The following is a 27,493-nucleotide window of genomic DNA, read 5'->3' as shown; positions in this document are numbered from 1 at the left end:
CACTGCCCGTCATTAAGTCCACCTGCCACCCCATAGTTTTTATATGCCAGGAGCTTCCTAAATCTCCCCGGGACTTAGGGGGAAATGCACAGGCCAGTTTTCTCTGTCCGAATTCTTCTCAGCCCCTTGCACTAAATGGGGCTGACTGGAAGAACTCTGTCTCCCTCACTTCACCGAAGCATGGTCTCTATAGACTACTACATATTGACTGATAACATAAAAGTTTTTTGTTTGGCTGGTTTGGGTGTTTTTGGTTTGCTTTGTTTTGTTTGTTTGTTTTGCAGCAAGGAACTTTGGAAGAATGGAAAATGAAAACGGAAAATGAAAAGGAGTGCCTGGGAGATGGACCAGGGCCCCTCTGTTGACTTTCTTGTGTGCAACTGCATGTGCTCTGAAAACAAGACACATGCTCTCTTGCTCACCATTAAATCCCTAAGACCCATGATTTGAGGTATGGATTAGAGGCTCAGTAAACATTTGCGGCAAGATGAGAAGCCTAGGTTATGGTTTCCTGGGAGTCTCAGCCTCCTGAGCACTGAGTGAATCCCACCGTACCCGGATGCCCAGCTCCTGAGCTGAGTGCTGGGAGCTGGGAGCTCGGAGCTGGGCAAGATAAGTGACATGTGAATCATGAGCTCATGTTTCAGCAGGGACCACCAGACATGCAAAAACAGCACAGTCACCAAGGGCTAACCAACAAGCATTAATTGCAGCACTTGGTGGCAAATTGCTGCTGACTGTGGAGCTCCACAGCCTTCCTCAGTGGAACTGGACTAGCTCTTAATAGTCTAGGAGATGGCCAGACACCTTGGCTGTCTGGCAGGGTTGCAGAGAGACAACTTGGGAGGGGAAGCCAGAGCTGTGTGTGACTCAGAAACGCCAGTCACTCCTCACAGGCAGCGTGAGAGACCAAAGGAGCTGGTTCTCTGAGCTGGCACTGTGAGAAAACTTGTCCGAGAGGCATGGTGTGCGGGGAGAGAGAGAAAGGAGGGTGGCCCAATGGCTCTGGGTCATTTGAGCCCAACCCTGGACCAAGCCAGCACTTTGGACAGGCAGCCTAAGGGAAAAGGTCTGAAGGTGGCTCAGTACTCTTGGGCTGCGCAGAGACAGAGAACAGGAGCCCTGGGACTCACAAGTGTGTGGAGCACCCTGGGCCACTATTTGGAGGACAGAGCTAGGCCTTGAGGTTCAGGAACCCTTCTTGGGCTGATGAAAAGGTTGGAAGTGGGCCGTGGAAGCAACCATGATGAGGCAAACACAGGTAGGCTTGGGTCCACCTCCAGTTAGGGGACCCCAAAGAAGAATTTGTGATAGGCAGAAAACAGACTTTGCAAGCATTTGCCTTGGGACTTTCTGCCCTGCAAGATGTGGATATAGGTGGAGGGTCAGCTGGGGTAATGGCGCTTGGCTCTGCTCACCTCAGTCAGGTCTCCATAAGGCAGGCTGTTCAAGTCCTTCTGGAGGCCACAGACTTGAACTGTGTGTTGGTACCTGCGGGCATAGAGGTCAGAATGGTAAGACCAGCATTTAGCCTTGCTGCCTAGGCTGCTCCCGAAGAAGCCACTGTTGTTGCTGGACAAGGCGAGGATCTGGATGCTGCTCTGCTCAAGGCCCCCAGGCAAGTCGCTTTGTCCCCAAGACAGTCTCTCCTTGACCCCTGGGGTTTCTCCTTGGCTCAGGGTTGCTTCCCCCCCTTATGGGTTTCTGTCATCCAGAAAAAAATGACACCAGTGACTACAAAATCCTGGGGGTGTTGGCTACCATTGCTCTTTGAGTCAAAGAAGATCAAGATGTGGGCTGAAATTGTTGAAATTGGCCCCTGGGAGAACACAGGGCTGAACTGAGGCCTGAATGTGTGGGGAGGACGTATGTGACGGAGCGGCATAGGATTACATGATTACAAATGTCAACCGCGACCTCTGCTCTGTAAAGCTACCCTGTCCAGCCATCATCTCGACAGTGTTAGAGAAAATAAGACAGGTGCAAAGATGTCACTGGAGGGGAAAGAGGAAAAGGGGGAAATGGACTCCAGCTCTGGGGCTTCTGGGGATGTTTTGTTCCTTGAGATCACCCATTGTGGAGCCTTGGAGTTCAGACTCAGGAGGACTTAGCTAGCTCTGCCCAGCCAAGTTACTGGGCAAATTCCTTGTCTAACTGGGCTCAACTCCACTCACACACAAACACCCCATAGGAATCCACCTCTTGGGGCTCCTGGCATCACACAATCTAGCGAGGTGTGAGGCCCCACAGTAAGAGAGAAGCTGACAGTCCACTGCTTCTACTTCCTGTGTATCTCAACCCCAGTCATACCCGCAGTGGACAGAACTGTCCGCAGGCACCACAGTGACCAAGAGCCTCAGGATCTGGCCACTGGTCTGAACAGCTGGTTTCCCTGGTGGTGCTCTCATGTGTGCCCCGTTTAAGCAGCTCCTGGGCCCCACACTGAGCCGGGGACTTTTGTTCCACTTGGCAAGCTTCATGCTGCTACTAAGATGGGCTGGTAACCACAACATTAACTGACAACAGCCTTTGCCATAGATTCCCACAGCCACGGACGGAGCTGTTCCACCACGCCTTCCTCGCCCTGGCGGACCGAAGCTTTCCGAAACCATGAGCCAAGGTAAGCGTTCCCTCCATTAAGTTGCTCCTGTCAGGCAATCTGTCACACAGTGCTAAAGTAACTCATGCAAGCACATGAGGCAATATCTGTTCCTTATGGCACCCGGCAGATAGCAGGCCTTTGGTTAGTATTTGCTTTCTTTGCCTCCTTATTGGTAAATTAAGTAACTGTCCTGAATTCTGTGCTTCTGCAGAAAGAAAAGGCATTCCAGGTAGAGATGGTGTGGGCATAGGCCAACGGGGTTGTGGCCACGAGACGCTGAGCAAAGCAGTCTGGCTCCTGCCAAGGACTCCCACCACTGATCAGAACTTCTTGTCACATGTGAGCCTTCTGATGAGGACATCACAACCAGGGAAAGACGAGGGCAGGCCACAGACTTCCTGCTGGGAACACATTTGCTGGCCAATGCCGGCCCGTGGGAAAAGGAGTCTATGGGCTCAGATAACAAAAGAAGCCTAAACTGTAAGTGGTTTTGAGTGACCCTGCAGCCCCAATGGAAACAAGTGACGCCAGAGCCCAGGGCACCCGTCTGAGCTTCAGCTTCAACATCAGTGAAATGGGAAACGACACCCGGGTTCCCCTGCAGGACTCACCCGAGGCAAGCCAATCTAAGAAGTCATTGCTTTCCAAAACATAAGGACAATGACCTAACACGCATCAAAGGTTCATAACCAGAAGTTTGATTTTATTTCATTAGATCCTTTGAGGACACTAACAACAGTATCCCCTGATGGCGCCCTCAAGGACTAATTGTGTCAGGACTAACTGTGCGCCGGCTGCTCATGATCTCAAGCAACACTTTAGTTACTTAGCCCAAATCAGAACTGCAAGACTCATTTTTCACCAGTCAAACGACATATGCCCTGTTACAGAGAACCTCAGAGCATATGGTACCCTGCTCTGGGAAGGAAGCCACAACCACGTCCTCTCCTTGGGCATGCCATGTGGCTGCAGAACGCGCCTCTCCTGAACTCCTGAGCCAGAAAAAAAGAAATCCCAGCTCCTGGGCAGACCCCATGACTGTTCCATCAAAACTCAGTGAAGAACGCTCTCCGCCTAGTAACCACTCCTGGTGGCCTGAGATCGGAAGCAGGGTGCACCAACTACGGTAGTGCTGGTACATCCCGGTAATCATACCTTTGGTGGTTGTACTTCTCTCCAAACAAGATGTTCTCCCTCACATTTCCGTGAAAGATCCACGCTTGCTGAGAAACGTAAGCCAAGGGTCCATTGACAGCCACGACCCCTTTCTGCAACTGCATCTGGAATGATAAGCAGAGGACCCTTAGAAGACATGCTACAGGCTCTCTCCCAAGTGCCGCCCTTTTCCTACACAAGCACAAGTCACATGGATATAGGGGTTGACAGACGGCTTGTAAACACCCTGTAAGCCCAAGTGTGTGGCTGAGGGTCTCTAGGTGGGATACTTGCATGGTCAAGGCAGGAAATTTAGGATGCCAGCTGGAGGGTTGAGGCTACACACACCTCAAACCCAGCAAGGGGCCTGAAGAGTGAATGGGTAACCAGAGGTTCCCTTCTACCTTTGTGCCAAATGGGTCCACCTCTCCTTAGTCGGGTCCCTGGAGCAGAGGACAGCCTATCCCCCCTGGGGTGGAGGCTCTGGAAGACCCCACCATAAAGTAGTAGCTGTGACTGAATCGCAGGGTTGTAACCATGCAAGAATTCAGGCCTTATGGGGCCAAAACTCCTTTTTCTTTCTTTCTTTTCTTTCTTTCTTTCTTTCTTTCTTTCTTTCTTTTCACAAAGAATGGAAAATCCACTTTCATGTGGATTTTTGGGACTTTGATGGCACCAAGCAATCCAATTTAAAAACACGTGAGGCCCCGTTTATGACACTGAGTACATACAGGCCCTTAAGCTGATCCCACAAAGTGTGCTTCTGGTAGGTAATGGTAGACAATGGTGGTAATATCAGGATCCAGCTTTACCAGGAGAGGGGACCTGCAGGGCTGATAATCACGGGGTGCTGGCAGTGTGGCTGAGCAAGGAAAGTGTCACACGATGTGGTACTATTTTGAAAACCTTGGGAATGGTTGAAGGGGCCTCGAGTTAAACTTGGAAAAGATATGATAATATTAGCAAGAGCAGTTCTAGAAATAGTAGGTGCCTTCCAGGCACTGTGCTGAGCCAGCTGACGCTGTGACTGGTCTTGAGGACTTAGCTCTGACTACTGTGCACACTCCCTTTTCTGACCCTTGCCACAGCTCTCCTGGGCCATTTTGTAGATGAATAAACAAGGTCCAAAGGCTTCAGTTTCTTTGTCCAAGGGAAAATGGTGAGCACATGACTGAAACAAAGTGGTGAACCCTCAGAATCTCGGACCCCCACTCCCTCTTCCTCCGTCATGGAGTGCCTGATTCCCTCACTGTTTCATGGAAGAAGGGTTCAATTTTCTCTGAGACGCTCCCAAGGAATAAATCAGAGGGTAGAAGCTAGAGGGAGACTTGCAAGTTTCCTTCCTTTTATATCAACACATCCCAAAAAGGGACTGGCTGTGAACAAATAAGCTTCCCGGTGCTGAAGTCTGAGCATAGGCGGGGGCATCTCTTATTTTATTTGGAGACCTGTGCTGATAGGTGGAGTGTGTGGCTGGTTGCCAAGGACCCTAGGGTCCTCACAGAAGCACACATAGTTAGGACTCAGAGCCCACCCAACCCAGGCCCTACCTCACCTCCAGGAAGGAGAGAAGTGGTCACTCCCCCTGCTGAGAGTCAAGGGAGGCCAAAGAGATAAACTACATTGGTGCGTACAAGACTCACACCCCTGTTCCAGTGGGCCCTGCTGAGCCTTGAGGTTCCCCAAATTCTCTCAGCGATGGGAGGCAACCCCAGATCAATCAAGCTTCCCTTCAGGGACAACAGTAGGCAGAAGGAAGAGTTAATTTCCCCACCTCCTCCAAACATGTCTTAATCGCTTAGGGTGAAGCTGGTAAAACATGGCGACATGAAGGCCTCCTGCAGATATAGTAGATTGCCTGAGCACCTACTTAGGGTCTCACAGCTAGACGTGGCAGAGGCAGGACAAGACCTAGGAACCTCGCTCTTCCTACACAAGGTGTTCAGAGCGCACTGCTTTTGTGCATTCATTCCTTCACCTTTTCCTCAAGGCTCTCATGCAGGTATTGGGGTCTTGAAAACAATAAAAAAAATTCATCAGGAGATGCCCTGAGTCCCAGTTCCTTCCTTCTCCACCAAGCTGCTTTGCTGGACTTTATAAACCAGGACAGCAAAGGGAGAAGCCACAGATTTAATGATCTATCACTTATTTAGACCAACATGGAGCTGCAGGAAAGGAGGCTATCACCGTTTAACACCTGTGCTCGGGAGATAAACCCAAGATGGGTGAAAATCCTGACCCATGTCTAGCCAGGCCTGGAGCTGCCAAATGCATCCACCCAGGGAAGTCATCAACAATGTCCACACTAGCCATGGGCAGCCAAACCTGACCACGGCTCTACAGGCTGCTTAAGCCCCCTGAAGTCCAAAGCGAGGAAACCCTTCCGCTATCCTGTCAACGGCATCCTTCCGGCTGTCACCACACACTTACCTGTCCTAGGAGAGCTGAGATGAGGGAACTCTTCCCACTTCCAACATTCCCACATATTCCCAAGACCTTCCCCTGTCGGAGAAGTAGACACAAGACAGTTACTCCCCCACCTTCTTGGGGGCAGGGTGGAGGGAGGCTTGGGCTCTATGCTGACCAGGCTGGCCCGACAAGAGGCTACTGTCACCTCTACCAGGTGGCAGCTACAGCCTCAGCCGCCAAGCCTCGTATGCACAGCTTGGAAGGATGCGGAGATGTGAGTTTTAATTAAGCGCCCTCCCTCATGCATCCAGCAGAGTACCCAGAGGGCTTTTGGAAACCTGGAAATCCTGCTCACATATTGATGTAAAACAGCCTCGTGCAAGTTTAGGAGACAGAGGCCCTCTGGACATGAGGGTTGTCCTGTGCTCGGAGACCAGGAAGTGAGTCTAACGGCAGGTAAAGGAGGACGTGATCCAGTGGGAGGTAGGACACACTTAAATATAGAGAGCTGTGTGGTTTCAAAAGTCACTTTTAATGAAATCTTTCATCATAACAACTTAGTTTAGAACATCGAGTCATTTCACTATCTCCTCAGGATGACTTTACAGCTGTGTATGTGTCAAGCCATCAAGTTGTCACTGAGTGCCTGTGATGCATCAGGCATTGTTCTGAGCACCAGCCCTCACCTTGCCCTGACTCCAGGGTCATGTGGAGGCACATTCTGGATCCCAGGCAATCCTAGCCACCCAGAGATGAGCCCAACGGGTAACCCTGGGTTGCCCCCTCCCCCGTCACAGTGCTTGCGTTTTAGTTGGAGATGGACAGAAGGAGAGCAATTGAAATGTGGACTTTGTCAAATGTGTATTATGGAAAGGGCAAGAAGTGGGTGGAAATGGAGGTACAACAAAAATTTATTCAGAAGGTGGATGTATTATCTTGTGCTGGCCCCAAAACGCGTGCTGAGTGAGAGCGAAAGCAGCTGGTCTGAGGTGAGATGCAGGTGGCAGCAGGAGTGAAGGGGATGATCCAGGTAAAGAATGACACCTACAAGGCCCGCTCTGTTAACTCGGCCCACACAGAAGACAAACGAAGCACCAGGCTTCCAGGGAAGCTCAAGCAACTTCTGACAAAGTGAGGTCGGCTCTGTGTGACACCCCAACACCCCTTTACTACCTGAGGGCTGCTCTCAAAGTCTAGCACTCTGTGGAAGACGGATGAGTACATTTAAAAAGAGGTAAGGCAGAGGTCACAGAGGCCTCTGGCGTAACCCCAGAGGGAGAGGGGCAACTGACAGCTTGCCCGCTTCTATGTTTGAACAGAGGTTGCATGTGGAGCATTCTAGAACATTTGCAAATACTCCTGATGCAACCCTTTAGGACAAAGATGCATTTGGTATGGGGCCAAATATGGCTCCTTCCCCATCCCAAGCTAGATTAGGTATATTTATCACCTCCTGACATACCTAGCATGAGGGTTGCTGTCTGTCATCAGTAACTTCCTTGACTCATCTTTATGGAATGCCTCACATCATGCTAGGCACTGGGAATTAAACCATGAACAGAACAGAAGGAGTCATTGCCCTATGGAACCCACACTGTTGACGCTGCGAGTATATCGAGCTGACCTTTTAAACCACAATAGCACTTCAAGATGCTGAGGCTAGTTATAGAGACACGGTGTGGGCTAGCTTCATAGAGGCTTCCTGTAAGCCACCCTTGAGTCCTGGCCATTCCTTGGGGCCAGGTGAGAGCCTCCTAGGCCTACTTTTTTCCTTCAGGATAAAGCCCAGGAGGGCTGCATCTTCTGGGTGGCTCATTTGTTTGCTCATTCACCAAACATTAAGAGCCTTGCAGCAGGCATAGGCTCAGGGCTAAGGGCAAAACTCTGACTAACATGCCCTGATCTCATCCTGGAGAACAAGGTCTAATAGACTCGTGGAGCTAAATTTGGAGAAACTTGGATGGCCTGAATTTAGAACTTTTAAGAGCAACAATTTAAGCTAGCCAAGATTGTTAAAGGGGAAAGGGAGCAGCGGTTGCTAACTGCAGTTGAAGCTTTCCATGAGCTAAGAATTTTGTATGTGGTTTCTCTGCTCTCACAGCCGCCTTGTGAAGTGGACACTATTATAAAAATCCGTGCAGCAGGCAAAGAGACAGACTCTTCAGGAGCTGAGGCGATGTGCCCAAGATAAAGTAGCTGGTAAGTGGCTTCGGCCTGGAACGGAACTAGCTCACAAAATGCTGCCTGTGCCTCTGATGCGCAAATCCAGATATTACCATATACAGAAGACAGTATGGAGCAAGGTGGTTAGAGGGCTAGAAGGCAGTTTCCTTATAGGATACCAGTTTCCTAAGCCTGTCTGAAGAAATTAGGGTGCAGGCCCAGAGGCAGGGGAAAGTGACGTGACCTCAGTGCCTTCACTGAGCAGGGACACAACTGGGCCTTGAGCTCCGTGGCGCTAGGCTGGCACCATTTTCAGGGAGCATGTGGTAGATGGTTCCGCTACCTGCAGAGGGGCCTATCAAGCTTTCACCACTTTGGCTATGGGCTTCTCTTTCTGCATTGTTTGCACGGGGAAAGCCGTCAACAAGACGGGAGATTATATTACTAGCCACAGACTGACACTGAGCCTGCTTCAGCAATATCAACGCCACCTCCAGGCTCCCAGGCTCCCTAAATTCTCAGCCTTATCTAGCAGTTCCACAACCCTCACTCGCGAGGAAAGGAAGGAGTGCCTGGCTGGCTCGTGAGCCCTGCCCCCACCCAATCTTTGCCGTGAGCCCTGCCCCCACCCAATCTTTGCCGGGCTGTTTTTTGTTTGTTTGTTTGTTTGTTTTTAAAGAAATTTGTTTGTGTTTTGTACAAAAGCAGTATTTCATGATGAGTAGCACAAGCTGAGGGGAGGGGGAAACAGAGTATAGACCAAAGGCTCAGGTGTGAAGATGACAAGTTCCTGAATAGCCTGGACTTTACAGTGAGGTCCTGTCTTCGAACAAACAAACAACAGAGTACAGACAGGGTTGTGTAAGTTGTGTAAGTATGCCATCTTCTTCCACTGGCTTGCTATGAGACCTGACCCTTGCTATTTAGCTGCCGTGTGCCTCAGTTTCCTCAGTCATAAAATCGAGTAGTGGATGGAGCAGCTAAAAAAGTTAATTCTGTGATGGGTACATAGGCAGGTTATTTTCCTGTCTCTTAGCATTCTAATGTGAAATTAGAAACGAGTTTTAAAGACTCTGTTAAAGCCAATCAGTTTGAGGCTAGCCACACAAATTGGACTGTCCATTCAAAACCATACTGGTAAAAGGGCTCAGGGGTGGGGTGCTTGCATAATGCATAAAAGGCTTTGGATTCTATCTCCAGGGCCTTCAGGAAACATTTTAACTAGAAGAGCAAGTGCAGTGACTACAACAGCATGTGTGGTGACCCCCATCTATAATCTAGCACAGGGACAATGAGGAAGGAGGATGACTAGTAAGACCAGCCTAAGCTACATAGAAATATTTCACCTCAAAAACAGAATGAAACAAAACTACAGTTGTTCTAGAGGTGGCACCAAAATTCAGGACCAACGGAAACCATCTTCTTTAAGCTTGAGAGGGTGCAGGCACATTCATGCACATTATTACAAAGTTGCACACGGAAGACAGGGGACCTGATTAGAGGCATCCCACCATCATCTCCAGTTCAAGGGGTATGAGAAAGCCAGAGCTATATAATACAAGGAGGCACAGTAGAGGCCTTGCCTTCAAAACACACACCCTCTGCTACAGTTTGGGAGCCGAATCTCCCTCAAGTGGACATTGGTTCTTGTGATAGCTGTTGCTGAAGAGTGTTGACTTCTAGGAGCAGATATGCTATAGGGGTGTTTAGGTTGTTGCAGTGATGCCTTCAAAGGGGACTATGGAACATCCATGTTTTTATTCTGTTTCCTGATACAGGACGTAGTGATTTGTTTCGCTCCCAACCCCAAGCAATGATAGACTGCCTTCACCAGAGGCCCCCAGCCTGATCTTGAACTGTCATATCCAAAACCGAGTCAAAATAATCTCAATTTCCTCTTTTTTTCCCTCTCCCCATCTCCCTCTCCCTGTCTTCCTCTCCCTCTAACACCCCCAGCCCTGAGTAAGCCAGAGTAGAGTTTTTCCTTAATCACTCTTCACCTTATTTATTCATTTACTCACTCATTCATTCATTTTTGATAAAGAGTCTCTCACTGAACCTGGTTTGGCTATATTGACCAGCAAGTTCCAAGGATCCCCATGTCTCCGTGTCTCTGCCTCCCCAGCGCTGGGATTGCAGGTCTTCATCGCTTTTCATGTAGGCGCTGGGGCTCTAACCTGAGTCCTCAGGTTAGCTTGGCAAGCGCTTCACCAACAAGCCATCTCCCAGACTCCCAGACCCCAGCTCTTTACAGATGAAGTGGTCTAGATATTTCACTATGGTAATTCAAGGCTGACTGACACACTCACCTTCCGCACCACGAAGCTGATGTTGTGTAGGACTGACTTGGAGCTGCTGCTCTGCCGCTCTGGGCTAGCAACTCCCTGAGCTGATGGGCTTTGCTCACTGTACAGCTCTTGCCTCTGTTTCTTGAAAATGCTCCTTTTCTGATCTTGTGCCTTTGGTGGGTCACTTTTCCTGTTGACTTCTTGTTCCCATGTCAGGGTGGCATTTGCTAAAAGCAAGATAGTGTCTGGGTCTTCTGGTTGGGTGATGTAGGATGGGGGACTTTTAGCTATGAGGATTTTCTAAGATTAAAGAGACAACAGTGAGTGGGCAGATGTCATCCATTTGCAAGAATCCTACCAACATATCTTCTAATGACCTCAGATTAGAATCTTGGCATTTCTACCTAAGACATCCAGCACTGACCAGACATTATTCCCCCAGGAGCACTGTGGCAGAAACAGTCCACCACTTCAAACTATCTGGGACAGGTGTCTTTTAACCTGAGACCTATGTGGGTCATCCACATTGGGGAATGCTGATCCAGCTACGTTCATCCTCATCCCCAAGACAGTGAGCCTATGCCCTGGGGTATGGCTTTCACCATATGACAGATACCTATGAAACCAAGGTCCATTTGCTCAGTCTCCTTGTCCTCTTCCCCACTCAGCTCAACAGAACAATTTACAAGTTACCAAATGGGACATGTCAGACTGTGGGGTAAGTGGAAGAAATGCATGCACAAATAAGGCATAGCCTCTGATCCTGAAAAGATGGTCTGAGGAGAAGGGGGCAGGCACGGATCGGTGCAGTAAAGTGTGACAAGGACACAGCACTCTAACGGCCAGAGAAGGGACACATGATTCCCTTTCCGGGAGGTCTATGTGTCTGGTGCCTGAGCTGAGTCTGTGCAGGTGGAGAAGAGGAGAGAGAAGGAAAACGTGGTCAAGGCCATAGCGTGGCAGACAAGACAGCATGCAAGGCATAGTCTAATGGGTGGAAATTGCCATCTGGGATTGATGGATCCCAGAGCTCAAGGCAGAACTTGGATGGAAAACAAAGGTGGAGGAACTGAGGAGCCAACTGAGGAACTTGGTAAGGGCTCAAGTGCAGTCCTGGAAGAGACTGGAGTTCACAGGTTCTGAACAGGTGAGCGTTGGTGGGCATGCCAAACATTTAACAGCTCTTTGGGAGCAGAGTGTAAGCATGATTTGAGGAGGACTGGTATTTCAATCACTTTACTTTAATCTAAGTTCAGAGAACAAATGATGGAGACTTCAGTGAAGGTGATGGGACCGTGTGGAGGTTGAAGATCCAACAAATAACACCCTTCCTTGAATCCAAAAACCCACACTTGTTTTCTAGAACAGGGGCAGACAGGGCAAATGAGGGACTGTTGGCTCGTATACCTGTAAGTGTCACAAGCACACATTCCTGTCTGGTCTTACAAGAGTGCCTGTCCTCATTGAGAGGAAGTGACTGGAGTCTCAATTGCGGCTCTAGACTACTTGAAAGCAAGAAAATGGGTGCAGGATGCTGGAGATGACTTCAGATTTCACAGTCATCTGAGCTGCCATTCTGTGCCCCTCCCCCTAAAAAATGCTCTTCTCCTTTTCCTGTCCTTACCTCAAATCCATCAAATGCCATTCTTGCATCTCACTTACACCTTACCACGTACATAACTTACTAGGGCATCTGATTCAGTACCAGGAGAGTTCCCAAGGATAAAGACTCTCCTTTCTCTTTTTGTTTCCTATGTGCCTCTGTTTGTCTTTGGTGGCTACACAGAGTGGGCAAATGATGACCCTGAGGTGCTGCTTGTCACCACACTCATCACAAGACAACCCAGGGGCTGAGTCAGGCAGGGTCAGCTCCACTGACGGAGAATATCAGAATCATGCCTTGGGTGAGTTGTGGAGGTTAGGAACCCCCTCTGTGGATAGAGGCTCTGTCTTGTTTTCCCTCCAGGACATCTCTGGGGAAGCCTTGACCATTCATTCTCTCCTTGGCACACCGACTATTCCAGCTTCATTTCCACACAGCCACAGACACGATCCAGCCCTCCAGTAGAGCTGAATCCCACCCCATTTCCAAGAATCACCCACCCCCCAGAAATGCGCTCTCTTCCCTACTCACCCAGTGTTAGTTATACCTTCATTCTCCTTAGAGAGACACAGGCTTCGGCCACTGCTTTGACCGAGAAAGGCAAGATTGCAATTGAAAACTTCATTACATTAAACATGGCAATCACACTAAATGCCTGAAGAAGGAAGAGAGGATCAAGAGTTTAGGACTGCAAGTTGCTTTAGCGCCAAGCTGCTCTATCCATGGGGGGTTATACTCCCTAACATAAGAAACAGTGGCACAGTTGGGATTCACAGAGGAACGTTTTTCCATTTCATGGCTCAGAAACCATGGGTTGGCAAAGTGGGGGCAATGGCCTTGCAAACTCTTTTGCTTCAAGAATTTTTACAAAAATGATGGGAAACATACACCCTTGCTTGCCACCCAGAAAGGAGACTGTCCCACAACTGAGCAGCTTCATACATACCATACTGTGCCTTTATCCAAACCAAGACTGTTCATTCAAAGCCCTGTGCAGATTTGCCTAACTCTTTTTCTGCTCTAGATTAGCCAGAGGCATCTAACCCTCTGGGGCCACACAGCACCTTTCTCCAGAGCACGCAGCTCCAAAGTCACTGAGCCCCACCCAGGATCCCTGGATATCGAGTATACTCAATGAAGACAAGCTTTCTCTTTCTCTCTGCTGGCTCCCTGGGGTGCGTGATTTCATCTTCTCACATGCCAACTTCAACTATCAGCCTCTTCCTAGCCCATTTAAGAAATTAATAACACAGCTTCATCCAGCAGATCCCAAGTGAGGTGTCTGCTACTGAACGGGCCCTGTGGGCACGGTCCAGATTTGAGCTAATTCTACATTGCTAAGAGGATAACAGCAATTGCTCTCAATAACATCTGGTCCTAACTCTCTAACTCCAAAAGTACCACCTTGGCACACATAAACAAAAAACCAAAACAACAACAACAACAAAAAATCCAGAAACAACAACAAAACCATAGATTTCCGCAGACAGTACACAGGCTACCTGGTGGACCTGGAAGCCAACCTCAGGGTGCAATGACCCTAGCAGAGAAAGGGAACAAAAAGGATTCTGAATCTGGAGATCTTGGATTTTAGATCTTGCTTTCCTCTAAACTATCATGTCAGAAAAATTAGCATAATTTGGTTTCAACTTCCTTTCCTTGGTGTACTAAAACTAGAGGAGGAAATATGTTTGTGTGTGTGTGTATATGTATATATATATATATATATATATACATACATATACATATATATATATACATACACACATATTTATATATTTGTGTGTGGATATATACATATATATGTATGTACATATACATACATATATATATATATATATGTGTGTGTGTGTGTGTAGTTTTGGGACCATCAAAAGCAGTCACAATAATTGAGCAGTGTTCTGCTCATACAGGACACTATTGTCACTCATTCTGGCTTTGGGTTTGTGACTGGGTCACCAGCGTTACAGTGGTCTTAAAGCGGGTACAAAGAGCCTGAAAATGAAATCACCCCTCTCACATACAAAAATACCGAGGCTGTTAATGGAATTAGCAGAGGATGGCCAAGCAGAAGCTCCTGCTTCTCATCATGATCCCCACCTCCACTTCTTTTGACATCCCTGCTTTGGATGCTGTTTCCTCTACAAACTTTGCTATCCTTGATCCTTCCCTCCCCCAAACCCTCACCCACCCCCACACACTAGCCCCCCCCCCCCACTTCTCCTTTGCTTTTGCTGACTTTCCTGCAGCTACTTGTCCTGCGGACACTTGGTTTTACTGTCTTAGCTGTGTTTTTCTTCATTTAAACCCAAGAGCTATTTTCTCTCTAGCTCAGCATTTCTTTATCTTTGAATGCTCTGTTCCCTTGTCAAAAGCCCTCATGCTTTACATTCATCCCACTTCCCCTCAGAGGCTTCAGCCCACACCCACGTGACCTGGGTGAAAGCAGGTAATGTAGAGCATGTAAGAGCCCCCCCACCCCCACCCCATAATTTCCCAGGCTTTATGCAAAACTACTCACTCACCCCCCCCTCCTCCCACCCACACTGACAGGAACTATCTACTACCAGGCTGCTTACTGCTAATGAATACAAGGCCAGGAATGGCCAATGGCCTGTCACAAGTCATAGCTGGCAAGTAGGAGGGTCACAATTTAAACAGGACAGGCCCAGGTCTCAAGCTGAGAGGAACCCTGACTCAGACTCCAGCCTGATCTTCTGAATTCTCCCTACCAGAGAACAGTCTAAGGGTCCCCTGTTTGTAGCACACACCACCGCAGAAAGAACAGCCAAGCAACCAAGTTCTCTCAGCCATATTCTCTCATCCCTGCCCACCCTGCCTCACCCTACCCCCACATTGTGCCCCAGTCCTAACAGCCACTCCTGCCCTGCGTGGACAGAGTACGAGCAGTGGGCAGGCTCATTGCCAGTCCACACATTCATGTGCCAACTGGATCAGAGTCTGAGGTAGAGTGCTTTCCTAGGATGTGCGAGGCCCTGGGCTCAAAAACAACCTAGCACTGAGAAATAAATCTAAGTTTAATTAATTGTTTCAGTGAAATATCCTGGCACCATTTGGTATATTGCAACCGGGGGTTCTGATGCCAGGCATAGCAAAGACGGAAAGGGGCTTCTCACCTGGGGCTTACCAAGGAGAGGGAGCAAAAGTGGCCTGATCTAGAGGTAGCTCTTACCACAGGGGCAGTGAGCTTGCGTTTCAGGATGATGTGGCAGGTGAAGGTTGACACGATGGCTATGGTGGACACAATGGGAGCTAGCGCAGAGTTTCCGCTTTGGACATAGCCAGCCTTTTCCAGCAATTTTTTCTCTCTCTTTCTTATATCTGCAAAAGAGAAGGCAATTGTGTGTTATCTTATTTTGCATGCCATACCCTAGCATTGAGAAATGTATTACTCCCAGGCTGGAAAAGGGGCTCAGCAGATAAAATGTTTGCCACGCAAGTTATAAACCAGAATTTGGGTCTGAAGGACCCACGTAAAAGCTCAGCAGGAAGGGTCATGGCTGTAATCCCAGCACCAGAAGGCAGAGCAGGGAATCTCTGGGGCAAGCTGGTGAGCAAGAGTAGCCAAAACCAGCAAGTTCCAGGTTCAGTGAGAGACCCTGCATCAGTGGACAGGGTGAAGACTAATCAAGGAAGGCACCACCATGTCAGTTTCAGGCCTCCACATGCATGCACCCATACATATACAAGTATGTATCCACACATACAGCACACACATACGCAGACACATATAAAAAAGAAAGAAAAACATGTTGGCTTGAATGAGGATGGCCCCTTGGGCTCATATGTTTGAATGCTTGGTCTGAGGTCAGGGATTGGAACTGCTTGAGAAGGATTAGGAGTTGTTGTCTTGTTGGAGTAGGTGTGGCCTTATTGGAGAAGGTGTGTCATTGGGGGCGGGCTTGGAGGTTTCAAGCACCCACACCAGGATGCTCTTGGCCATCTGCTCTCTGCTGCCTACAGCTCAGGGTGGAAACTCTTAGCTACGGCTCCAGCACCATATCTGCCTGCCACCACCGTACCCCCTGCCATGGCGATCATGGACTAACCCTTTGAGACTCTAAGCCAGTTTCCAATTAAATTATTTCACCTTGGTCATGATGTCTGTCCACAGCAATAAAGTAGTTAATAATACAAACAAACAAAAAAAAGAAAAAATAATAATACAAACAAAGAGACATTAATGATGTCTGCCTGCTTCTCCTTCCAAATGAGGGCAAAAATGAAAAATATCAAGACCCCCAGGAAACAAAGCCAGCAGCAGTCCTGCAAGCTGATGGCTGCCCAGGTCCCTCCCAGCCCTGAGACTTCGTACATTGAGTCATAAAGCAGATGTCTACAGGGGTCAGAGGAGGGCTGTACCTGACAGAAATGGGCACAGATGAATCCAGGTCAAGAGTGTGGAGCATAACAGAATGGAAAAACCCACTGGGCCCAGGGAGCCTCATGTGACTGAACCTTCAACTGCCCGGACTCCGTGGTTGAACTTTTATATGCTAGCTCCCTAAGTCTAGATGCAGGGAAGGATTTGAAAGGAACGTTCGTAAAGATCGCAGAGCCACGGCACATATGGTAGCCTAGAGACAGGCAAAGTGGAGCCCCTGCTACTTGTCCCAGGAAGAGATACAGAGACTCAAGAGAATGCCTCCTCTTCATAAGTCCTCAAGGTGCCCAGGGCTCTGCGTGGCTCCCTTGGATGTTTATAGGAATGAACCTAACTCTAGCCTCCTGTGCAAAGGCAGAAGACAGTACAGTGCCCTCTGAACAGCAGGACCTGTTCAGCAGGGGAAGTTGTTTTTCTTTTAGGTATTGGGTCCAGAGCTCCACTGCCCCTGTGCCTTCCACCTCAAGAACGTGTGGTGTCCTCACCTTTCTGTGCTCCTCCCAGGAGGGCTTCCCCCAAACCCTCACCCCCAAGCTTCTCTTAGTTCCTCCTCTGCGGTACTCTCCCCCGTTACCTTCCAGAATGGTCAATCACATGCTCAGCCATTCAGTTTAGTTTGGTGTCTCCTATATGCCAGCTGCTGTGCCTGGAGCTGGGAACAGAGTAAGCAGGATCCCAGCCCTCTCCCACTGAGGAAGATAGGCAATAAGAAAAAGGAGAAATAAATACCTACAATCCCACCACTTGGAAGGTTGAGGCAAAAGGATCTTAGCTTGGAGGCCAGAATGGGCTCCACAGCTAGTGCTAGACTAGCCTAAAAACACATTAGTGCAAAAACAAACAAACAAAAAACAGGAAAACCCTGCAAAAACACAACAATAATAACTGAGTTCGATAATTTCAAATTGTGTTGGGTGATCAGAAAAAATAATCAGAGCTAAGTGATAAGGAGACACTGGTAGGGGTGTGGACACATTTGGAACACTGGTCCAGCCTCTGGAAGTCAGTAACTGGGAGGAGATCCAAGGTCAACACAAAGTCAAAATGAACATGGAACAGAGGAAATTTCAGTCTGGGATCCTCAAGCATGAAGGAGCCTGGGATGAGGCTCTAGAAACAAACAAAGATCCTCATGGCTGAAGAAAAGCCAGTAAAGGTTACAGGAAAATGAGGTCGCCAGAGGCCAGAGCTACTGAGCCAAATGAAAGAGTTTGGATTTCACTAGAAAGATCTAAATTTGAATAATCTAAGTGAGATAAGAAACCACTGAGGGATTTCTAGCAGGGGACAGGAGTGGCCGCTGTGGGAAGAGAAGTGGGCAAGATGGGTGGCTGCTGGGAGGAGAGAGGTGGGCAAGACAGGTGGCTGCTGGGAAGTGAGAGGCTGCCTGCTGCCTGCTGCCTGCTGCCTGCTGCCTGCTGCCTGCTGCCTGCTGCCTGCTCCTGCTCCTGCTCCTGCTCCTGCTCCTGCTCCTGCTCCTGCTCCTGCTCCTGCTCCTGCTCCTGCTCCTGCTCCTGCTCCTGCTCCTGCTCCTGCTCCTGCACAGTCTCTGAGAGGAAACTGGCTTGGACCAGGGTGGCAGTGGAATGGAGAGGGAAGCAGATGGGCTCTGGATATGTCTGCAGCCAACAAACACAGGGCTATTTCTGAGCTTCGACCTACCATCCTCCCTAACCTTTACAGTGGAAACCCTTTCCTAGCCATTTGTGTAGCTCCCACAGTCTTCAAATAGTAGGAATTTGTTCTACAATCATTGAACCAAACTAACTTGAGCTACACTGAATTGGGTTAAGTTGAATTAAGCCCAGTGGAATAATAATTAACCATAATCATATATTAAATCAAGTTTAGAGTATGAAGAAAATATTTCTATATGCTTAAAGAAGTCCTCTTCAGCTGCTTGTGTCCCAGCTGGGAGCTCACCCATCAGTGAAGGAGGGCAGGTTTTCTAACATTTTCGGGGCAACATTTGTTTGTTTGATATTAGCTTTGTTTTAGTTTTGGGTGTGTTTTGTTTTGTTTTGTTTTTTATTTTTGTTTTGTTGGAGTTGAGGGGCCTCATCATATAGTCCCAGCTGCCACAGGCCTTGCAATCCTCCTGCCTTATCTCCTAAGAACTGGAAGTACAGGCCTGTGCCACCGCACGGTTCTCTAGGAGCAGTCTCTGAACCACAAACACAGCTTCACCCCAATTTTGTGCTGATGCATAAGGATGAGGGCATTGACTCTGGTCCTTGAGTAACCACCACCCGAAGCCACGTCAGCAATTCCCTAAATGTCCCTGCAGTTAAGATTTACATTTAGAGTTGACTGAAATAGGCTTTTAATAATATCATCTCCAAAAAAAAAAAAAAAGAGAAAACTAAAAGTGCATCCTCATATCTGCTCAAGAACCATTGTGTCTGTGGGCCATATAGGTACAGTAGAGGCACTGGAAGTGAGGAGGAGCTAGATCTGGGGGCCGGGGAGTGGTGAAAGTCAGGGAGACAGCCTGACACGGCTCCTTTACTACTCCAATATGTTTGTGGATTATTTTTGTAAAGGGGAACTGGCCAGTGCCGGGCTTCCTGTGCCTCAGAAAAGGCAAAGCCATATGCTGCTCACCCTTGGGTTCATTAGAACAGATGCCTGGGTCTATTACAAAATCACTACAATCCTTGGGGAAAAAAAAAATTTTTTTGACCTACAGAGAACCTTCAGAGGCTCCCTCAGCGCCCCACCCCCACTGCAAGTTCCAGCCCTGCAGAACTTGAAGGGCCCTTTAACAGACCACCTTCTACTCATGGAAGTGCTCTGCAAAGCAGCTGCTCATCTTACCGTGAATGGTGTTTATAAAAGATTTCTCCCAGGCGTACATTTTAATCAGCTTGATGCAGGTCAGAAACTCATTCATTGTCTGAACTCGCTTGTCTGTCACTGAAATTGCTGATCTTCGGAAAGCTGAATTGAGTTTGGCCATAAACATCTGAAATTGAGGTACAAGGGACTGTGTTCAGGGAGAAGTGCGGAACTGCAGTTGGCCTAAAAATTCAGGGATCAGAACCTAAGTGCCAAGCAAAGTTCTAAGGGGACTTGGCTGAGATGGCAGCTGGCTTGGCCCCGAGGAAACCACTGGGAATCTGTCAGGTGATACAATGAAGTGCCAAGATGCAGAGTAGGAACTTCAGCAGCCTGCACAAGCATTCCTCCTCCCTCCCCACCCCACCCACCCCACCCACCACCCGCAGCACTCAAATTCAAGTCCTCAGAAAATGACACTGGGTCGGCTGAAGACAGAGCACCTGGGTTCATAGAGAGAGGTATAAGCTTCGAGTGCATGCCCCAGGAATGAAGCCCTCCACTCAACTCAGCAAAAGCGGGTGTGGCGATGGCAAATGTCAAGCACTTTGGGTTGCACATGCCCTGACTTACCTGGATTGGGATGAATATGATATACACACATATCCCGACAAGAGCCGTGGACCCCAGAATGAAAAAGGCGTACACTGCACAAACGACCATTAGGATCGGGATGGTGGCTGGCAAGGGACAAAACAAGGCAGCCTCAAACAAGGAATAACTATCACTTGATAGTATATTGAGTACCTAGAAAGAAAGCACATAGGTTCAGGCTTGGGGCCATTCTCAGAAGCTTTCTGATTGGCAGGAGGTGGGGCACACGAAGGGACCAACGTGATGAGTTTTGTGGTCTCACTCTGGCATGACGTTGGAGGGCTAGTTTCTTAGAATTGATGATCCCAAAGACCAGAGCTGCGAAGACATGCAGTGGTTTTTTTGTAGCATGCTGTGAGCCTCTCTGTGTCCTTGTTAAAACAGCTCTGCTTTACTCAAGGCAGCAATAAACACAACTAGAAGAGTACTCTGGTGGGCGTGGTACATGCATGCGATCCCAGCATCTGGGGGGCTGCGGCAAAAGGGTCCTGTGTTCTAGGCTAGCTCGGGCTTCACAGTGAGACCCTGTCCCCGGACCATCAGCGAAGGAAAGGGAGTGAGCTAATGGAAGAGGTGAGGAGGGGGCGGAAGAGGAAGAGGGGGAAGAGGAGGAGGAAGAGGAGGAGGAGGAGGAAGAGGAGGAGGAGGAGGAGAGGGGAGCTCTCTGCCTCTTTTATACAAAGAGTGTGGCTATGGGACTGAAAGTGACATGTTAGCCAAAGTACAGAACAAGATCTGGGAAAGAATGTTTAAAGAGAGCTGAGTGCAACCCTAGGAAGACATGTTATTTTTGGTTTTCTCCCCTTCCTACTGACTTTCTCCAAAGAGTAGGGCGGTTGGATCTCTTGCAACCCTCCTGAGTCATTAGGAGAGACATCTTCTACAGAAATGATGAAAGAAGGGAAGGCTCTCAAAGCCGCCCTTTCGCAAGCCTTGAATTGCAGTCTTCCAAAGTCCTTTGCTACTTTTTTGTTTAAAGAGAACAGAGTCCTATGTATCCCAGGCTAACCTCACATTGGCAGCCAAGGATGACCTTGGATTTCTGATCCTCCTGTGTCTACACTCTAACTGCTGGACTTAGGCAAGAGCCACCACACCTGTTTCATGTGGTGTTGTGGATGGAACCCAGGGCTCTGTACGTGCCAGGCAAGCACTAACTGGGCTCTGTCCCCAGCCCTTGCTTCATTCCAAGCAGAATCTACTCATAATTGATGTAAGATGGTTTGCATACAGTTGAGGGAGCAACTGGGAAAGAGAAGCAAGTCCTTTCAGCATATGTAATGTGGGGCTTCCTTGACTAAGGAGGGTTTTTTGTTTGTTTGTTTGTTTGTTTGTTTGTTTGAATAAGTGGCAAGGATTTTATTGCTAAAGATTAAGGGCTTACGAAAATGTCAGCCTGAAGTTCAATGGACATGGTTGTAGTCTAGTGGAACAACTGGGATTGCTTTCCAGAAGGGAACAAGTTCTCACTACATAGCCCAGGCTAGCCTTAATTTTTCTAGAGCTTCTTCCTCCATCTCCTGAGTACCGGGATTACAGCTTTTCCATCAGTTTTACCAAATACCTATGGTGTACCCTATGCTGTTTTATTGTCCTTGCTGGTAATCAAAGGGGTCAAGTGATGCCACCCTGGATCCCTTGTGCCAGCTTTTCAAATTCCGAAGCTTAGATGTGAGTCCTCCTCTGCCTGACCTTCCTCTCTTTTGAGTCTCCATCACCTCACTTAGCAGGGGACGGATGTGATGGGCAGGATATGAACAGCGAAAATGAAGGCGGCACTCCATCCAGGAAGCAGGGCCCACACACTCGCAGAAACAGGACCAACTTTTCAAGTGTACATTCCCTCCAGACCCGCTTACCTCGCCTGCAGAGATGTGAGTCAGTGTCTTGAAGGACAGCAGGTTTTCAAAAACCAGCGTGGAGAGGGCCACCTTCAATCGGATCGCAGTGCGGTAATTTATGGCCCAGGCAAGGGCCCAAAAGAGGACTTTGGTAAACTCGGTGACAAAAAGGGCCAGACACAAGCTGATGCCGATCCAGATGTGTCCAGAGGAGACGCTGGTGATGTGCTGGAGGATTTGGTGAATGAGAACTGTCTGAAAAAGAGTGTGATGGAGAGAAGGCCGCTTGGTGGCGCTCCACACAGGGTGCCTTGACCGTCTTTTCAGGCAGCCTTTGTTCATTAATTTCAGCGGCGGTGGCCGCGCTTGACAAGGGCTGGCTTTATGGAAATTCACCCCCAGGGAACACAAAGATAAAGACGATGCAGTAAAGCCACCGGCTTGTAGAGAAAGTGACTAACGACAGACAAGTCGGAAGTGCCAGCCCTACTCACCGGCCCTAAGGCTGCCATGACAATGCACAAAATGTTGGCTACGACATCCATCAGAACACGGGTTCGCTGGAATTTCCAGACCACGCGGCCCAGGGAGGCCCGCTCAGGCCCTACCCTTTCGATTTCTTCATCCCAAAGGATCTGAAATCTACAGTGAAAGAAAGGGAAGGGGCAAAGGACAGGCAGTCCACATCACCTATCATCTGGAACTGTTTTGGTGGCCAAACTACTGCAGAGGTGCGTGGCCCAGCCCTCCTCACAGTAATTGGTGCCTTCAGGCAAGCAGCCCTCACCCTCTTTCTTCTTCACGGGGGCGGGTAAATTGTGGCGAGGAAGAAGGTGATGCCCAGCAGAGCTGCTGATAATATCTGTACTAGGCACCGCCCAGGTTCTTGCCTCCTTGGCCTCTGGCTACAATATCCATAATCACAAGAAGATGGGACAATAGAGAGTTAAAAGCCCTCCTTGGGGGAAAAACTGCCATTTTAGCAAGGCAGGGTGGTACGTGCCTGGAATCCAAGTCCTTTGCAGGATTAGCCAGGAAAATTGCAAGTTTTAAACCAGATATAGCTATATAGCAAGACTTTGTCTCAAGGAAATAAAAGAGGTTGTCCATTTCAAAGATTTGAAAGGGGTCCAGCATAACAGGGCCATGGCACATGAAGCAAAGGCTGCCAGGAGGTAAGGCGGAGCAGACTCTCATACGACTTCAAGGACCTCAACTTCGAAGGTTCTAAGTGCAAGGGAAACACCTGCAGATATGATGGAAGAATTTGCATATCTGAAAGCTTGTTTGGTGGCTGTGAGCGTGATTGGCTATGGGTAGTCAAGGCAAAAGCAAAGGATCACACAGTACATAAGGGGCACCAGGCCAGAGGCACACAGCTGGCAAGCCAATAGGAGATTCAAGGACAGGTGGCCAGGGGGTGACAGCAGGACTTGTTGGCGGATTAGATGTGGGAGAAAAGGAGAATGGGGACCAAGGCTGGAGCCCAGTTTTCCAGTCTTAGCAACTGTGAGAATAGAGTTAAGAGAGGCCTAGGAAAGAGTAAGAGAGAATCATGAGGTTTGGGCTGAGGGTCAAGAACGCAACTTTAAGCTCTTGCCTCACTATGGGTGAAAAACATACAAGCAAAGAGAAAGGAAGGAAGAAAGAAAGAAAGGAAGGAAGGAAGGAAGGAAGGAAGGAAGGAAGGAAGGAAGGAAGGAAGGAAGGAAGAGAGAGAAAGTTCTACACTCATACAAACCCAAATGAGACACCCTGCACTCTAGATGTTGAGGGCATCCAAGTGCTGCTGGTGCTGGGCCTGTAGAAGGCAGATTCCAAAAGAGAGGCCTGAGATGGAACCGGGCATGCCATTAAAGAGCCAGCATTTATTTGGTGCTTAATCTCCTGGCCTGAGTGAAATTAGATAGCAACAAAGGGCAGCATGAGAGAGAAGGTAACCTAAAGCAATGCTGGGAAGAAAATAATTTTTTTTTAATTCCAATGGAGAACACTAGCCAGACCCTGGTCTAGCCCCTCAAAGCTCCTTGGAAGTCTTCTCAGGACTGTAGGTAAATTAGCGGTGGCTGAGAATTTTTTTCCAGGGAAGGATAAGGCAATTCTTGCTCCAGAAGCAGCTGCAAGACCATGACTTGCACTCCGCCTCTTTAGCTTGTGTTCCTGGATGTGTCATGCTTTGGCCCACCTGGCCAAAGTTAGGGAAACCTCAAGGACAAAGAAAGGTGGCAGCTTTGGAGACCCTCCTTTGGTCAAGACATGACAGGTCCTCCGAACCAATGTCAATGCAACTATTAGGAAGAATAAAGTTCAGAACTGGAGAGATGGTTTGCAGTCAAGATAACGTGCTGCTCTTGCAGAGGACTCAGGTTTGATTCTCAGCAACCATGTGGCAGCTCACAACCATTTGTAACTCCACTTCCATGGAACTGAACACCCTCTTCTGACCTCCTCCAGCAGCGAGCACATGCCTGATGCTCATAGATGCATGCAGGCAAAAAACTACTCATGCACATTAAAAGCAAAGGATGAATGATACTGATGTCTTCTCGCAGATGTGAGCAAGCCTATAAATTTTCAACTGAAAAGAGAAAGGTGTCCATCACACACTGTGTTCAAAATTTTTATTCATCTATTTGTGTATATGAATGTGAGTTTTGTTTTTGTTTTTGTTTGTTTTGCACGTGTAGCTGCTTACCAGAACAGGGAATCCAATTCACACCATTCTGCACAATTGTGAGCTGCCATGTGGGTGCTGGGAATTGAACTCTGAACCTCTGGAAGAGCAGCCAGTGCTCTTAACCAGTGAGTCGTCTTTCCAGCCCCATGTTCTATGCTTTAACTTCAGCATAAAAAAGCCTAGATTCAATTTGGGAGGTGGAGACAGGTTAATACCTCTGAGTTCTAGGACCCTCGGGACCCCCGGCTCACAGTGCCACTCCCTTGGTGACCCTGGTACCTCTTGGCGTTGATGTCAGAGGAGTCATATGGCGATATCGGGGGCAGGGTGTCCACCGTCAGCGTGTGCTTGTAACTTTGGATCATCACCGGTGTGAGCCAGGAGAACGTGGCAAAGGACAGCAGCCCAGCATCATCCACGGGGTTGGACGCCAACCTAGACGAAATTATATTCTCGGCTTCCTGGACGTGGGGCTGGCCGCCACAACACGCTGGCTTGGATTGGTAATTACGGTAATAATCAGAGCCACTCATAGAACCCGGGACTTGCATTCGTCAGCCCTTTGAGTAGTTCCTGATCCAGCTTACCCCAGCTCAGGAGAGCAGACGGTGAGCGTTCAGAAAATATGCAGATCAGCTGTTAAACAAGCCAATGTTCAAAACTGAGTAACACACACTTAACCCTATTACCCTGAAATCAATGGTAAGCATATCCAGACTTAGCACCTGTCTGACTACTTGTCAGGTACTAGTACTTGTCTTGCTACTTCTGGTTATAATTTTTAAATACCTTTATTAGACTATATTTCAAAAACCACAGAGTATTGCATGAATTTTCGCATCATCCTAGATGGGGTCCACACGCTGTCGAAGGGAAACATTTGTAGCTCTGTCCCTGTCCCCTCAGGAGTCCCTCACATTCATTTATCATCTTTGTGGTGGGGATGCCCAGGAGTGGGGAACTTCTGTGCATCTCTCCAACTTCACGTTCAGGGATGTCACATTGGTATCAAGGGTATGGTAATTACATCGTAAAAGTTGAAAAATATGTGCAATGAATATGGTCAAAATGAGTGTGTATGAGACAGAGACAGAGACATTGTCAAAAATAAAACAATAAAATGTGAGATATGCTATAGCCGAAGAGATGCTTCTTGGGCCTCTGTTACTCAGAAAAGGCACCATCTTCTGGTGCTGTGGTTAACGAGCTATAAAATAATAAATATACTGAACTGTTGAGCATATGTGCTTGGAACTTAGCATATGTTCCTGAAACACTGCCCTGGAATTTAAAAGTGACCCACTCAGCCGGGAGTGGTGGCCCAGCCTGCGATCCCAGCACTCAGGGAGGCAGAAGCAGGTGGATCTCTGCGAGTTCTAGGCCAGCCTGGTCTACAAAGTGAGTCCAGGATGGCCAAGGCTACGCAGAGAAACCCTGTCTAGAAAACCAAGCAAAGCAAAATAAGCAAATAAACAAAGGTAAGCCACTCTCTTGTATTCCAGCCCCTTGGCTGTGGCACTGCAGCTCACGACAGCAAAAAGTGGCCTCTATGTCCCTCACGCTGAATCTCGGATGTCCCGCAGCTCACGCTGGTGGACAGAATGCAGCAAAAGTAGTGTGCTGGTGTGAGTATGAGTCTCAAGGTGGCCTGCTTGTGTCCACCCATCCTCTTGGAAGCCTGCTGGGAGGCTGAGCGGCCACATGGCCCACGTGTTGCTGCTGTCCCAGGCAATTGTAGGTCAACCCTCAGAAACACACAGAGGTCCACCTGCCTCTGCCTCCCTGAGTGCTGGGATCCTCACCTGTGCCCCTCCCCCCCTCCACTGATAAGGGAAGTCCTCCCCCCCTTCCCTCTGACCCTAGTCTATCAGGTCTCATCAGGACTGGCTGCATTGTCTTCCTCTGTGGCCTGGTAAGGCTGCTCCCCCCTTGTTATGTTAGCTGTCATCTCACCAACCACAGGAGAAAACAAGAAGCTAGTGTTCCGAAAATGAGTGGATGGATGAATAAAAGGGTAGACATAAGGAATGCACACAGGAAGCAGAGGCTGGGGGTTATCCCTGGGGGCCCTGGCCTGCCCACCTCAGTCCTCCTCCTGGCTCACCTCGAATAGGGTCGCACTGGGATCATGGTTTTCAGGCTGGGATCATATCTCTCAGAAAAGGATCTCCGCTGGCCTCTCCGATCCAGGTCTGAGATGAGGTATGGGCCTTCACCCACCATCTTGATGCCGGTCTGGAGCCCTAGACTCTTGGCTTTGGGACACTTTCAAGCTGCAAACAATGATGAAGATGGCTCGCTGAGAAATGAGAAATGGAGACTTTGGGAGGACAGTCAAAACTCACTGCTGCTGTTTCACCTCTTCACTTGCTTTGAGTCCTGCCACCTGGTTTTATCCATTTGTCTCAATATCTAAGAAGGACTGTGGACAGATGCCACCAACACCCCTTAACCTATATTCTGAGATCCCTCCTTTGAGTAATCACACCTCATTCCTCTTTTGTTCCTACCTTGAGTAGGCTAGGATCCACAAATCCTCCTGGGAGACTTCACTGAGGGTCAACCCATGAGGAAGGCTGGTTCTCAGCCCAGCAAGAGAGGCTCAGGAAAGAGTAGGTTTGCTCTCTGGATGTGGTGAATGCTGCCATACAGCTACAGATCCTCCCAGGAGCTTACGCATCCACGGCCCCTCCGCCTGGATACCCAGTGGGCAAAAAGAACTTCAACAAGGCCACCCCTCATGACCATTCACATCGAGACAAGCACATGTTTCCACTGATTCTGTGACCAATGCCCCCAAGGAAAACCCATAACCCAGATGTAGAGAACATGTTCTGTGTCTGCCTGGCCTACAGATCAACTGTCCCATTTGTGGAGATTCCTGCAGATGGCTCTTCCTATTTTCCGAGCTCTGGCTC

General features: G+C 48.7%; 1 protein-coding gene across 1 annotated transcript in view; it reads right to left on the bottom strand.

The window, feature by feature from the left end:
- Abcc12 (ATP binding cassette subfamily C member 12) overlaps positions 1-26,842 on the bottom strand; it is a 59,910-nt gene extending 33,068 nt beyond the window's left edge. The window contains exons 1-12 of the mRNA XM_021656888.2: positions 26,680-26,842; positions 24,855-25,010; positions 22,393-22,540; positions 21,917-22,153; positions 20,037-20,210; positions 19,443-19,590; positions 15,414-15,562; positions 12,768-12,875; positions 10,639-10,917; positions 6,188-6,259; positions 3,758-3,882; positions 1,419-1,491 (exon numbers count right to left, since the gene is read on the bottom strand). Coding sequence (XP_021512563.1) covers positions 1,419-1,491; positions 3,758-3,882; positions 6,188-6,259; positions 10,639-10,917; positions 12,768-12,875; positions 15,414-15,562; positions 19,443-19,590; positions 20,037-20,210; positions 21,917-22,153; positions 22,393-22,540; positions 24,855-25,010; positions 26,680-26,798 — 1,788 coding nt within the window. The 5' untranslated portion in view covers positions 26,799-26,842. The remainder of the gene's footprint in view (positions 1-1,418; positions 1,492-3,757; positions 3,883-6,187; positions 6,260-10,638; positions 10,918-12,767; positions 12,876-15,413; positions 15,563-19,442; positions 19,591-20,036; positions 20,211-21,916; positions 22,154-22,392; positions 22,541-24,854; positions 25,011-26,679) is intronic.
- Between the last annotated feature and the right edge of the window lie 651 nt (positions 26,843-27,493).

The sequence above is a fragment of the Meriones unguiculatus genome, chromosome 10 (assembly GCF_030254825.1).
Source record: "Meriones unguiculatus strain TT.TT164.6M chromosome 10, Bangor_MerUng_6.1, whole genome shotgun sequence".
NCBI lineage: Eukaryota > Metazoa > Chordata > Mammalia > Rodentia > Muridae > Meriones > Meriones unguiculatus.
Note: the sequence above shows the minus strand (reverse complement) of the source record. Positions and strands in the feature narration are given on the sequence as shown.